The sequence below is a fragment of the Salvelinus fontinalis genome, chromosome 40 (genome assembly GCF_029448725.1).
Source record: "Salvelinus fontinalis isolate EN_2023a chromosome 40, ASM2944872v1, whole genome shotgun sequence".
Lineage (NCBI taxonomy): Eukaryota > Metazoa > Chordata > Actinopteri > Salmoniformes > Salmonidae > Salvelinus > Salvelinus fontinalis.
The window spans coordinates 10787627-10802210 of NC_074704.1; the positions used below are offsets into that span (position 1 = coordinate 10787627).

Genomic DNA, 14584 nt, shown 5'->3' on the forward strand with positions numbered 1-14584 from the left:
GTCATGTGATTTAATTTCCTGTGCAGTATGCTTGTGTGTATGTTATTAATTTTTTATGTTTTTCCTGTATTGTTGAAACTGAAACATAGCTGGCATAGTAGTGTCAGTCAACTCTGGATGATTTTTCAGGTCTTGCAGATTCTATCATTTCATACCTTTGTCACTTGTGGATGTAGAGGTGGAGGAGACAAGAGATGAGGTAGAACACCCGGCAACATTCTGTTTCTCCTTTTTCATCTCCTTTTTCACAGAAACTACCTCCATCTTTTCCTCCTTCGTTACTCCTTCCTTCTCTTTCTGACTATCGTCTTTCTTCTTCTCTCCCTTCTTCACCAACTCTTCTTTGATGTCCTGATCCGGCTCAGGGGCAGCAGAGGGGGAGGGGGTGGGAACAGGGGGGGCCATGGTAGCGGCCTTGGGGGAGGAAGGTTTCTCTTCCGTGGAAGTGGAGGCCTCAGAGGCCTTGGTCTCTGTATGGTCCTTGTCCGTATCCGTTTCCATGGCCACGGTGTCTTCTTTCTGCTCTGTCATCTTTTCCTTCCCAGACTCTTTGTCAGACATGGCGAGTGAGACGGGAGAGAATGGAGAGTCCAGAGGATACTGATCCATAGGGGCTTGGTCCTCATGGCTCTTTCCAGTTGTAGTGCAGGCCTCCTGGAGAAGAGAACATCCAGGTAAGTTTGTATTTTAGCCGCCAAACTCAACAAACACATGGAGAGAAAAAAAATCCTACTCGCGGTGCTTGGACCCCTAACAATGCCAACTTCAACACTTTTCAACTATAACCCCCATTTTCCTTAACCTTCCAATGTTTCCCATTTATCCATATTTCAGCTCCTCTCACTCGTTCTCATACAAACCTCTTTCTCGGTCTCAGGTGCTTTCTCTTCTTTCTCGTCCGTCTTTGCCACCTCCATCTCTGTATCCTTTCCTTCCTTGTCTTTATTGGAAGGGGACGTGGAACACTCGCTTTTCTTTCCCTCTTCCTCCATCTTTTTCAGTACGTCGTTTAGGTTGTGGAATGGCGATGAGGGAGAGGGAGTGGCATCTTCCTTGGCTTTGGGGCTTTGGGAGGTTGGTGGGGAGGGAGACAACGATAGAGACAGAGCAAGGGGAGGGGATCGAGAGGTCAGGGAGGTAGGGGAGACTGGGGTTGTGGAACGAGACGTCACCGTAACGTCGTTTTGCTCTCTGTCTGCCCCCTTCTGTGCATCCTCTGTGTGCGTACCGTTCGTCAGTGGGCTACGGGGAGGGGGAGAGCTGGAATTGGAATTGGACAGGGGCGGGACGGGGGACGACAATGTGCTGTGGAGAGACTCCAGTTGCTGGCGGTCGCTTATCTTCATGGTTTTCCTGGCTCGGAATATCTTCTTCTTCTCTTCTGCCACAGCAACTTCCATTTTAACCTGAGGAGTGACAAGGAGGGATGGGGATGTTAGTTGGAACGGGTCACGAAAGAATCCTCCTCGGGAATGCTAACAGCGCCTGCGCCACCCACCTAGCTTCTACCCACTACAATGGGTACAGGTGAGCTATCTTTAAGGCCAAATCAATGCAGTGTTCTGGGACACCACTAGGGGTCACTGTAGAACCCTGTTGGTATGTTTTTCCCCTCTTTGTTCTATTCTAGAAGGTTCTTTTTCACTGTGAGCTCAGCAAACAGAACCATTCTATACAAGAGTCAATTTCAGCAGAAAGAGTGACTCAACAGAAGTCTATCAAAATTGTCTCAAGTCCAGCTTCCTCTCCACTGAAGTTTAGTCCAGCATGTTCGCTCACAACCTTTTGTCCTCAGGATTGCAAACTTGAGATGCCATGTGGTCCAGGGGTGACGAACACACTAACATGACAGAAGACTATACTTTTCACTGTAAGAACACTATCCCTCTCTTCAATTGGCTGACAAGCTTTTGCGTTGTCAAATCCAACACAGCCGGCCCAGTCTGCAGCACGGATATGACATTATCCCAGAGGATGGCAGCAACATTACTTGTTTTTGTCCCTCCCCTTCGCTCCTATTGGTCCTTTTCCTCAGCCAATCAGGGCCCCTAGATACAGGCCGCGTTGGCAACAGTGAGGAAGAGTTATGCAAGGACTGCATGATTTACCTTATACAGTTCCAATTGTCGAACGCATTCCAGTGTCGGGGCTAGGTTCCAATTTGTGCTTATGGAGTTTATATTTCTGCTGACAGTCATTTTCTCATAGTTACAGTGACATTGATACAATCGTTAAGAACAATAGGCCAATATACAAAATATTACATTCATATGGATTTTTGTATTTAGTCAAATGTGACCTAGGGGTTTCAGTGGTCCTTTATTATATTAGACTTAAAATAATATCTCACCTGGAGGTTTCCGATCATGGATTTGACACCAACAGGATCTAATAACCTAGAGGGGGAAAAAACGTATTTATTATTAATTAAATGTAACGACTTAAAGCACATTTCAGCAACATATAGAGCCTTTCATTAATAAGTACATCATAAAAAAACAAGTTGCAGACATGTTTTACTAGTCAAGAGATGGTGGCCGTAATAATTAATAATAGAACAGGCCGTGGGTGTTGCAAAGCTCCTGACAGTTTGACATTCCACAATGGCCAAAAACCAGCCAAAAAAGGGTAGGCTAGTCTTCACGAATGAGATGTACTAGCATTACTTAGGCTTCTGTGCTTCAAGATACACCTTGAAATGTCCAGATAATCTTTTCACAATTTTCTAGAACAACCACCAAACACACAGACAAACTCGCACAACAGGCTTCACACAGAGGATGACGACAAAATGAAGCATTTTAAGTACATTTTCGGCACAGAACTGATCAGTTTGTGCAGAAGGCTCCACAAGAGCAATACAGAGATAAAACATAAAAATAATGAATTCCAAGCTAAAGGCACGGACAAACTACAGTGTGAATAATGGAAGATGATTAACCATCTGCCTCGCCTGAACAGTCCAAATATGAGCAGAAATTACAGACAGCAGTCAGAGAAACTGTAAAATACTATAAAAAATATATATAAAAAAAGAAACTGACTCATACTATACAAAAATATTCAAACTATTTGGTCATAGCAACCTACACATGGAGCAATAGGCCTTTAGCCTAGTTACGATACACCATTCTAGCTGACGTAGTGAAACCGTTGCCTAGCATTGCTGTCTGATCCCAAGTGACATTTTACTTTCCATAGGGACAGGTTACGCACGTCACTAGTAGTACTTGACATTATCACTCATCAAAATGCAGTGGTTTCCAAATAACGAACACATCTGCGAAACAACAAAATAACCATGATATTGAGGTGAGGAGTAGGTTATTTTTTCTAAATGTTTCTCAGAAATTGGCAGATACTGCTATCCGAACCAATTGATTTTCACCCAGCATATTAAATTGAGCTAGGTCATCAGGTGCTTTAGTTTGGCCCTGTAAACTCAATAAGTTCCAGGCCCAAGAAACTGCATTATTGTATCAGTTCCAGGTACAACAGTCTACTGCATTGTCGCTGCATTGCTGCCTAGACAGACTGCAGTAGACTGCTTACAGCTATATAAATAGGCCACGTTGCTGGTGGCCCCACCCCATGTGCCTTTGACTTCAATGTGCAGCCTGGTATCACATGACAAACAGTCACAGAAATTTTACAACATCCGTTAAGCAACCTACACACAGAGAGAGCGCGTCCTTTACACAGTGTGCAAACTAAGTTACAGCTCTAGGCAGACAGAGCTGCAGGCTACGCTAGCCTACATACCAATGACACTCTGTTACAACTAAGCGCACAGCTACCCCTCATATCAATACAGATAAGGGGGGTTTTCGAGATCTATTTTGAGTTTGATCATTTATCAAACATTTTTATTATGTCCTTCGACTTAAAAAATGTCCTTCGAATGGATGATGAAAAAGAATACGTTCAGTAACATTTTGCCTCATTCATTTACTATATCAACTATTATCATATGATTTTCTCACCTCTGATATGAGTTTCCTTGATATAAAACTAATAAGGTGAAATCACATTCTATTATGTTACAACGACTCAGTTCACATTCCAATGTTATTGCACTCTGCGCAGTCTTCCCCTCCCCCACTCTTTCATTACCCGCGTTCTGGATTCACTGCAGAAAAAACAAAATGGCCACTGGCTCTGATGTGTGCTCAGCCAGCCAAGCTGAGCCCTCACGCTGCTAACTGAACACGCATCCAATCCACTGTAGTACAATAGTGTATCAAGTCACATCCATGTTAATAAGTTATTTGCACCATATGCCACATTTTGCATAGGTTTCGTAAGTTACTTGTATAAAGGGTTAGTTTAAGTTTGAAAAAAAAGTTTTTTTGTAAAAACGATGTAGTTATGATGTACTTCCTCATCCATCCCACATAATGTTGTGTAAGGTTATGCTGATCAATCGTTTGGGTATATTTTCTCCTGAAGCTCCATGATGCGGTTCAAGCTAGTCTTCCGCTGTACTATATACTGCAGCATTTACTGATTGATGTGGGCCATAGATGATTGGTTTCTGGTCTGCAGTAGGTGTAAACTGTCCACTGTATACCTCCAAACTGGGTAAAAAAGACTCTTCATCACCATCTTGTCCTTGCTTATATTCCTTTGGTAATGTTTGTTTTCTCTGACAAACACTAGTGATTTACTATGCTAGTAGTACTGTGTTCTGTTCATAGATCACAACAATTCTAGAGGGGTGTGGCCAAACAGCAGCACAATTCACAGATGTGTAAAATTAAGAAAGGCTTAAAAAAATGTATGGGCACATCCGTGATTGCAGCGCATTATAAATATAAGTATGTGGACACCTGCTTTCATATGAAGTTGGTCCAACCTTTGCTGCTAAACCAGCCTACTCTATTCTGGGAAGACTTTCCACTAGATGTTGGAACATTGCTGCGGGGACTTGCTTCCATTCAGCCACAAGCCACAAGAGCATTAGTGAGGTCGGGCACTGATGTTGGGCGATTAGGCCTGGCTCGCAGTTGGCGTTCCAATTCACCCCAAAGGTGTTTTATGGGGTTGAGGTCAGGGCGCTCTGCAGGCCAGTCAAGTTCTTCCAAACCAATCTCTACAAACCATTTCTGTATGAACCTCGCTTTGTACACAGGGGCATTGCCATGCTGAAACAGGAAAGGGCCTTCCCCAAACTGTTGCCACAAAGTTGGAAGCACAGAATCGTCTAGACTGTCATTGCATGCTGTAGCATTAAGATTTCCCTTCACTGGAACTAAGGGGCCAAGCCCAAACCCTGAAAAACAGCCCCAGACCATTATTCCTCCACCAAACTTGAGTTGAAACTATGCATTCAGGCAGGTAGCGTTCTCCTACCAGCATGCATTTCAGGAACTCCATTCAGATGACTATTTCAGTGTAAATTCCCTTCGATCTCAGATCTCTCAAGACACAGGAAAATGGAGGCTATCGCTCGCAGCAATGTTGAGTAAACATTTTAAGGTGAATTTTACATTCACGACTGATTTAGCTGACCTAGGTGGTCTGCAGAAATCTTCAAGAATTCCTCCACTTACTTTTCACTGCCTCAACAAAGACTAATGACTGCCTCAGAATAATGAGACGTTTGTTAACTGGACTCGATCCAAGATGATCTCTTCCTTTCATACCCCCGGTGTGTTTTCAATCAGTAGCAAGGCGGGAGGAGTCATGCAACATGAGTTTTGATTAGTGTTCCTATCCCAGTGTTGATCAGACCCAGTTTGGATATTTGTCACATTTACAGTTTTATTTTCTAAGATCCCAATAGAACTCCATTAGCCAGGAAACCAATAGGAGAACATTTTGGTAGATATGAAGATATCACCTTCCTGTTTAAGCTTCTGTTCTTGTTCCGGTGCCAATGATTATTCAATACAGTTTTCACTTGTCAGACAAAAGTTTTTTACATATTCGGACTGATTGCAAATCATTGCTGCTAACATAATGCTTAAGGCTTCCAGCATTCTCTCCAAACTGTTCTGACCCTCTCACTTCCTCTCACAAATAGCAGGACATGAAAATCTAAAAGCCAAAAATGCTACTTTACGAATACAGAAAATATATACAAATATTTATCCTAATACAAAACAAACAGCCCCATTGCACAAAATATGATTTAAAAATAACGTATATTATCTACGTTTCGGAATCGTGGTTACTGTAGCACTCTTTAGCAAAAAAAAACACATTTCAACAGTAGCCAAGTGAAATACTGAAATGTAGTCCAAAATACTAGTCAGAATAGAGCAACATGGGTATAGGTGTACAAGATTCTTTCAAATCTAAAATTCAAGTAAACCTTGAACAGGAGTAGTCTGGAGAAGTAGGCCTTCCGTTGGACAGAGGTCGTGCGCGCGATTTGTTCGGCTGTGTTGATTGAGGGTACTAGCAACAGCAGAGGGAGGAAGAAGAAAAAAGCAGGAGGGTGAGGGAGGCTAAGGTTGGACTGTTCCATCTGTTTCAGCATAGAGTGTTCTTGTGCAAGGTCGTGCGCACAGTGAAACCGTCATAGTCTCAGCCTCAGGGCTCAACACAGGAAAAACTGATCCAGCACAGGCTGACAAACAACACAATGTAACACCTTCAGAACAAAAGGATGGAAACAAAATGATTCTCCCTTTTAGGATTTACATCAGAGTGGACATACTAAAACCTATTAAAACAAACGCAAAATATACATTTTAGGTAACTTTGGCAGAAGCATGCAGCACAGAGACTGATTTTTGCCGCAAAAAACTCAGGCTAGAAGCACGGTCAGTACTAGAGTGCCCAGCCTGACACACTTAGTACCACCCCTCCCCCACCCTAGCACAGTTTAACGCTGCATGGAAAATTACAGCCTAGCTAGGACTAAACCATTCTGAAAGAAGTAGGGGGGAAATATTTGTTTCTAACTAGAGGGTGGTAGAGATATAGAACCGTTTAATTAACCACCAGAAATCTAGACTACTTCTGTCCTAAAATAAGAAGTGAAAATAAGGACATTTCACTGTAATGATTTTAAAAAGCCTGAGAGAGTACATAACCTTAGACACCATAATCAAATGTATCAATGTTTACGAGTTGTAACATTTGACAAATATCAATTAATAGAGGGATCAATCATGTTCCTTGTACCTGAACACCAGTATGGAATATTAGGGCAGCTGAGAACACTGCCTTCGGAAAGTATTCAGACCGCTTGACTTTTTCCACATTACAGCCTTATTCTAAAATGGATTATATAACAAATATTCAGCAATCTACAAACAATACCCCATGATGACAAAGCGAAAACAGGTTTAGTTTTTTTGCGTACAGAAATATTATTTACATAACTATTCAGACCATTTGCTATGAGACTCAAAATTTAACTCCGGTGCATCCTGTTTTCAGTGATCATCCTTGAAATGTTTCTACAACTTGGAGTCCACCTGTGGTAAATTCAATTGAAGGGACATGATTTGGAAAGGCATATACCTGTCTATACAAGGTCCCACAGTTGGCAGCGCATGCTAGAGTAAAAACCAAGCCATGAGGTCGAAGGAATTGTCCGTAGAGCTCTGAAACAGGATTGTGTCAAGGCACAGATCTGGGGAAGGGAACCAAAACATTTCTGCAGCATTGAAGGTACAAGAACAAAGTGGCCTCCATCATTCTTAAATGGAAGAAGTTGGAACCACCAAGACTCTTCCAAGAGCTGGACGCCCGGGCAAACTGAACAATCGGGGGAGATAGGCCTTGGTCAGGGAGGTGACCAAGAACCCGATGATGACTCTGACAGAGCTCCAGATTCCTCTGTGGAGAACCTTCCAGAAGGACAACCATCTCTGCAGCACTCCACCAATCAGGACTTTATGGTAGAGTGGCCAGGCGGAAGCCACTCCACAGTAAAAGGCACATGACAGCCCGCTTGGAGTTTGCCAAAAGGCACCTAAAGGACTCAGACCATGAGAAACAAGATCCCTGGTAGGATGGTAGGATGAAACCAAGATTGAATTATTTGGCCTGAATGCCAACCGTCACATCTGAAGGAAACCTGGCACCATCCCTATGGTGAAGCATGGTGGTAGCAGCATCATGCTGTGGGGATGTTTTTCAGCAGCAGGGACTGGGAGAGTCGTCAGCATCAAGAGAAAGATGAATGGAGCAAGGCACAGAGAGATCCTTGATGAAAACCTGCCCCAGAGTGCTCAGGACCTCAGACTGGGGGCGAAGGTTCACCTTCCAACAGGACAACAACCCTAAGCACACAGCGCAGGAGTGGCTTCAAGACAAGTCTCTGAATGTCCTTGAGTGGCCCAGCCAGAGCCCGGACCTGAACCCGATCAAACATCTCTGGAGTGACCTGAAAATAGCTGTGCAGCGACGCTCCCCATCCAACCTGACAGAGCTTGAGAGGTTCTGCAGAGAAGAATGGGAGAAACTCCCCAAATACAGTTGTGTCAAGTTCATAGCGTCATACCCAATAAGACTCGAGGCTGTAATCGCTACCAAAGGTGCTTCAACAAAGTACTGAGTAAAGGCTCGGAATACTTATGTACATGTGGGAGAGAAAAAAATCGAAGAACCTGTTTTGCTTTGTCATTATGGGGTATTGTAGATTCATGAAGAGAAAAAACTATTGAATCCATTTTAGAATAAGGCTGTAACCTAAATACTTTCCGAAGGCACCGTAGATAGAAACGATACAAAGATAACACAGGTGAAAACACACAATTTCTGAGAAGAAAGTGTGATAAAATTGTTTAGAAATAAGGATTTTACTTAACAGACCTATAATCACTAATGGCAATAGCAATACAATGATAAAGCGAACATGCACATAAAAAGACGGTTGTTGATTGTTTTTACTCATTGTTGAGAGTCAGGACTAAACTGTTTTATGTGCTTGGATTACATGATGTGCTTGGATTACATGTTCTTGGATTACATGATGAAACCAAAAATAGATCATTGTCACGAACGTCGTCAGGGAAATGACCGGACCAAGGTGCAGCGTGGTTAGCGTACATTTTTCTTTATTAAGAATGTCGCCAACAAAACAAGGAACACCAAAAACGAACGTGAAGCTTACTAGGGCTATACAGGCCACTAACAAAGACAACTACCCACAACTAAGGTGGCAAAAACAGGCTGCCTAAGTATGATTCCCAATCAGAGACAACGATCGACAGCTGCCTCTGATTGGGAACCACATTCGGCCAAACACAAAGAAATACAACACATAGAATGCCCACCGCACATCACACCCTGACCTAACCAAATAGAGAAATAACACGGCTCTCAGGTCAGGGAGTGACAATCATTTTAAAATGCTGCTGATATTACAGTTATTCAGTAGCTAATAGCTCACTGCGTAGTATGCCCATCCCCCACTCCCTTCCTCTTTCATAGACTGCGTGAGGACTGCCAGCAGAAACTCAAAATGTCCACCAGTGCTGCTGCTGTGCGCAGCCAGGCTTAGCACTTGGCAGCTGTTGGCTAAAACATTCACTTGTGCAGGAGGACGAAAGTTTAAACTCCTTCTACTTTTAGGTATCATTTTACTCCTAAACATAATTATACACGGAACAAAAACAAGCAAAAATGTCAAAGATTTTACTGAGTTACAATTCATATAAGGAAATGAGTCAATTGAAATAAATTAATTGGGCCCTAATCTATGGATTTCACATGACAGGGGATACGGATATGCATCTGAAACCTTTAAAAAAAGAGGTAGGGGCATAGATCAGAAAACCAGTCAGTATCTGGTGTGACCACCATTTGCCTCATGCAGTGCAACATCTCCTTCGCATAGAGGTTATCAGGCTGTTGATTGTGGCCTGTGGGATCTGGATCACGCGGTCGTACACGTCGATCCAGAGCATCCCAAACATGCTCAATTGGTGACCTGTCTGGTGAGTATGCAGGCCATGGAAGAACTGGGACATTTTCAGCTTCCAGAAAGTGTACAGATCCTTGCGACATGGGGCCATGCATTATCATGCTGAAACATGAGGTGATGCCGGCATATCTACGTGCATTCAAATCGCAAATAATAAAATGCAATTGTGTTCATAGCTTATGCCTGCTCATAACATAACCCCAACGCCACTATGGGGCACTCGGTTCATAACGTTGACATCAGCAAACCACTCGCCCACACATACACACTACACTGTCTGCCATCTGTCCGGTACAGTTGAAATCGGGATTCATCTGTGAAGAGCACACTTCTGCAGCGTGCCAGTGGCCATCGAAGGGAGGCTTTTCCCACTGAAATCGATTATGACGCAAAACTGCAGTCAGGTCAAGACCCTGGTAAGGACAATGAGCACGCAGATGATTTTCCCGAGACTGTTTCTGACAGTTTGTGCAGAAATTCTTTGGTTGTGCAAACCCACAGTTTCATCAGCTGCCCGAATGACTGGTCTTATCGACGATCCGACAGGTGAAGAAGCCGGATGTGGAGGTCCTAGGCTGGCGTGGTTACACGTGGACTGCGGATGTGATGCCGGTTGGACGTACTACAAATGTAAAACAACGTTGGAAACGGCTTATGGTAAAAAAAAATATATATTAAATAAAATTATCTGGCAACAGCTCTGGTGGACATTCCAGCAGTCAGCATTCCAATTACACATTCCCTCAAAACTTGAGACACATGACATTGGTGTTGTGTGACAAAAATGCACATTTTAGAGTGGCCTGTTAATGATCATGCTGTTTAATCAGCTTCTTGATATGCCACACCTGTCAGGTGGATGGATTATCTTGGAAATGGAGAAATGCTCACTAACAGGTATGTAAACAACTTGTGCACAAAATTTGCGAAATAAGCTTTTTGTGCATATGGAAAATGTCTGGGCTCGATTATTTCAGCTCAGGAAATACACTGCTCAAAAAATAAAGGGAACACTAAAATAACACATCCTAGATCTGAATGAATGAAAAATTCTTATTAAATACTTTTTTCTTTACATAGTTGAATGTGCTGACAACAAAATCACACAAAAATGATCAATATAAATCAAATTTATCAACCCATGGAGGTCTGGATTTGGAGTCACATGGCAGTACCCCACCCCCCCAAGGTGCGGACTCCGGCCGCAAAACCTGAACCTATAGGGGAGGGTCTGGGTGGGCATCTGTCCACGGTGGCGTGGCGGCTCTGGCTCTGGACGTGGCCTCCACCCCACCATAGTTAATCCCCGCTTCTGTGGCCTCCTTTTAATGGCGACCGTCCATATCAACCCCACTGGACCGAGGGGCGGCATCGGACCGAGGGGCGGCTCCGGACCGAGGGGCGGCTCCGGACCGAGTGACGGCTCTGGCAGGTCATGGCTGGCGGGTGGCTCTGGCAGGTCATGGCTAGCGGGCGGCTCTGGCTGCTCCTGTCTGGCGGGCGGCTCTGGCTGCTGCTGTCTGGCGGGCGGCTCTGGCTGCTGCTGTCTGGCGGGCGGCTCTGGCGTCTCCTGTCTGGCGGGCGGCTCTGGCGTCTCCTGTCTGGCGGGCGGCTCTGGCGTCTCCTGTCTGGCGGGCGGCTCTGGCGTCTCCTGTCTGGCGGGCGGCTCTGGCGTCTCCTGTCTGGCGGGCGGCTCTGGCGTCTCCTGTCTGGCGGGCGGCTCTGGCGTCTCCTGTCTGGCGGGCGGCTCTGGCGTCTCCTGTCTGGCGGGCGGCTCTGGCGTCTCCTGTCTGGCGGGCGGCTCTGGCGTCTCCTGTCTGGCGGGCGGCTCTGGCGTCTCCTGTCTGGCGGCGGCTCTGGCGTCTCCTGTCTGGCGGGCGGCTCTGGCGTCTCCTGTCTGGCGGGCGGCTCTGGCGTCTCCTGTCTGACGCTCAGGACAGACGGGCTGCTCAGACGGCGCTGGGCAGACGGGCAGTGCAGGCGGCGCTGGGCAGACGGCAGACTCTGGCAGGCTGAGGCGCACAGCAGGCCTGGTGCGTGGTGCCGGAACTAGTGGTACCGGGCTAAGGACACGCACCTTAAGGCTAGTGCGGGGAGCAGCAACAGGGCGCACAGGGTTCTGGTGACGCACAGGAGGCTTGGTACGTGGTGCCGGAACTGGTGGTACCGGGCTGGAGACACGCACCACAGGGCGAGTGCGTGGAGGAGGAACAAGGCTCTGGAGACGCACTGGAAGCCTGGTGCGTGGTGTAGGCACTGGTAGTACTGGGCTGGGGCTGGGGATATACCGGACCGTGCAGGCGTACTGGCTCCCTTGAGCACCGAGCCTGCCCAACCTTACCTGGTTGAATGCTCCCCGTAGCCCGACCAGTGCGGGGAGGTGGAATAACCCGCACTGGGCTGTGTTGGCGAACCGGGGACACCATGCGTAAGGCTGGTGCCATGTATGCCGGCCCGAGGAGACGCATTGGAGACCAGACGCGTTGAGCCGGCCTCATGGCGCCTGGCTCAATGCCCAATCTAGCCCGACCGATACGAGGAGCTGGAATGTACCGCACCGGGCTAAGCACACGTACAGGAGACACCGTGCGCTTTACCGCATAGCACGGTGTCTGCCCGTACTTTCGTTTTCCACGGTAAGCTCGGGGAGTTGGCGCAGGTCTCCTACCTGACTTCGCCACACTCCCTTGTAGCCTTGTAGCCCCCCCCCCCAATACATTTTTGGGCATGACTCTCAGGCTTCCAGCCTCGCTTCCGTGCTGCCTCCTCATACCACCGCCTCTCGGCTTTAGCTGCCTCCAGCTCTTCACGGGGGCGGCAATATTCTCCAGGTTGTGCCCAGGGTCCCTTACCGTCCAGAATTTCCTCCCATGTCCAGAAGTCCTGTGTATGCTGCCGCTGCTGTCGCTGCTGCCCGTAACCACGCTGCTTGGTCGGTGGGTGATTTTGTAACGCTCGTCTTCCTCCTCGTCTGAAGCGGAGCAAGGATCGGACCAATATGCAGCGTGGTTTGAATACATACTATCGTTTATTTAAACGAAGACGAAAAAACACTTGAACAAACTACAAAACAATAAACGACGTGAACGGACCTGAACTTGAGAACATAGAACATGAACGCACGAACAGGAACAAACGAACGAACGAAACAGTACCATGTGGTGAACAAACACAGACACAGCAACAATCACCCACAAACAAACAGTGAGAACAGCCTACCTTAATATGATTCCCAATCAGAGGAAACATAAAACACCTGCCCCTGATTGAGAACCATATCAGGCTAGATCAACCCAACATAGAAACACATAACATAGAATGCCCACCCAGCTCACGTCCTGACCAACTAAACAAGACTAAACAAAGGAAAATAAGGTCAGGAACGCGTGACAGTCACACTCAAAATTAAAGTGGAAAACCACACTACAGGCTGATCCAACTTTGATGTAATGTCCTTAAAACAAGTCAAAATGAGGCTCAGTAGTGTGTGTGGCCTCCACGTGCCTGTATGACCTCCCTACAATGCCTGGGCATGCTCCTGTGAGGTGGCAGATGGTCTCCTGAGGGATCTCCACCCAGACCTGGACTAAAGCATCCGCCAACTCCTGGACAGTCTGTGGTGCAACGTGGCGTTGGTGGATGGAGCGAGTCATGAGTCATGATGTGCTCAATTGGATTCAGGTCTGGGGAAAGGGGCGGGCCAGTCCATAGCATCAATGCCTTCCTCTTGCAGGAACTGCTGACACACTCCAGCCACATGAGGTCTAGCATTGTCTTGCATTAGGAGGAACCCAGGGCCAACCGCACCAGCATATGGTCTCACAAGGGGTCTGAGGATCTCATCTCGGTACCTAATGGCAGTCAGGCTACCTCTGGCGAGCACATGGAGGGCTGTGCGGCCCCCCAAAGAAATGCCACCCCACACCATGACTGACCCACTGCCAAACCGGTCATGCTGGAGGATGTTGCAGGCAGCAGAACGTTCTCCACGGCGTCTCCAGACTCTGTCACGTCTGTCACGTGCTCAGTGTGAACCTGCTTTCGTCTGTGAAGAGCACAGGGCGCCAGTGGCGAATTTGCCAATCTTGGTGTTCTCTGGCAAATGCCAAACGTCCTGCACGGTGTTTGGCTGTAGAGCACAACCCCCACCTGTGGACGTCGGGCCCTCATACCACCCTCATGGAGTCTGTTTCTGACCGTTTGAGCAGACACATGCACATTTGTGGCCTGCTGGAGGTCATTTTGCAGGGCTCTGGCAGTGCTCCACCTGCTCCTCCTTGCACAAAGGCGGAGGTAGCGGTCCTGCTGCTGGGTTGTTGCCCTCCTACGGCCTCCTCCACGTCTCCTGATGTACTGGCCTGTCTCCTGGTAGCGCCTCCGTGCTCTGGACACTACGCTGACAGACACAGCAAACCTTCTTGCCACAGCTCGCATTGATGTGCCATTCTGGATGAGCTGCACTACCTGAGCCACTTGTGTGGGTTGTAGACTCCGTCTCATGCTACCACTAGAGTGAAAGCACCGCCAGCATTCAAAAGTGACCAAAACATCAGCCAGGAAGCATAGGAACTGAGAAGTGGTCTGTGGTCACCACCTGCTGAACCACTCCTTTATTGGGGGTGTCTTGCTAATTGCCTATAATTTCTACCTGTTGTCTATTCCATTTGCACAACAGCATGTGAAATTTATTGTCAATCA

General features: G+C 46.7%; 1 protein-coding gene across 6 annotated transcripts in view; it reads right to left on the minus strand.

Moving 5' to 3' along the window:
• Window positions 1-14584, minus strand: part of atf7ip (activating transcription factor 7 interacting protein) — a 62591-nt gene that overhangs the window by 16990 nt on the left and 31017 nt on the right. For 5 of the 6 annotated variants that reach the window (XM_055906975.1, XM_055906977.1, XM_055906976.1 and 2 more), the window contains 3 exons: window positions 2351-2396; window positions 861-1406; window positions 156-654 (listed from right to left, as the gene is read on the minus strand). In XM_055906975.1, coding sequence (XP_055762950.1) covers window positions 156-654; window positions 861-1406; window positions 2351-2396 — 1091 coding nt within the window. Of the gene's footprint in view, window positions 1-155; window positions 655-860; window positions 1407-2350; window positions 2397-6316; window positions 6413-14584 lie in introns of those variants that run through there. The other variant, XM_055906978.1, reaches the window with a different exon arrangement.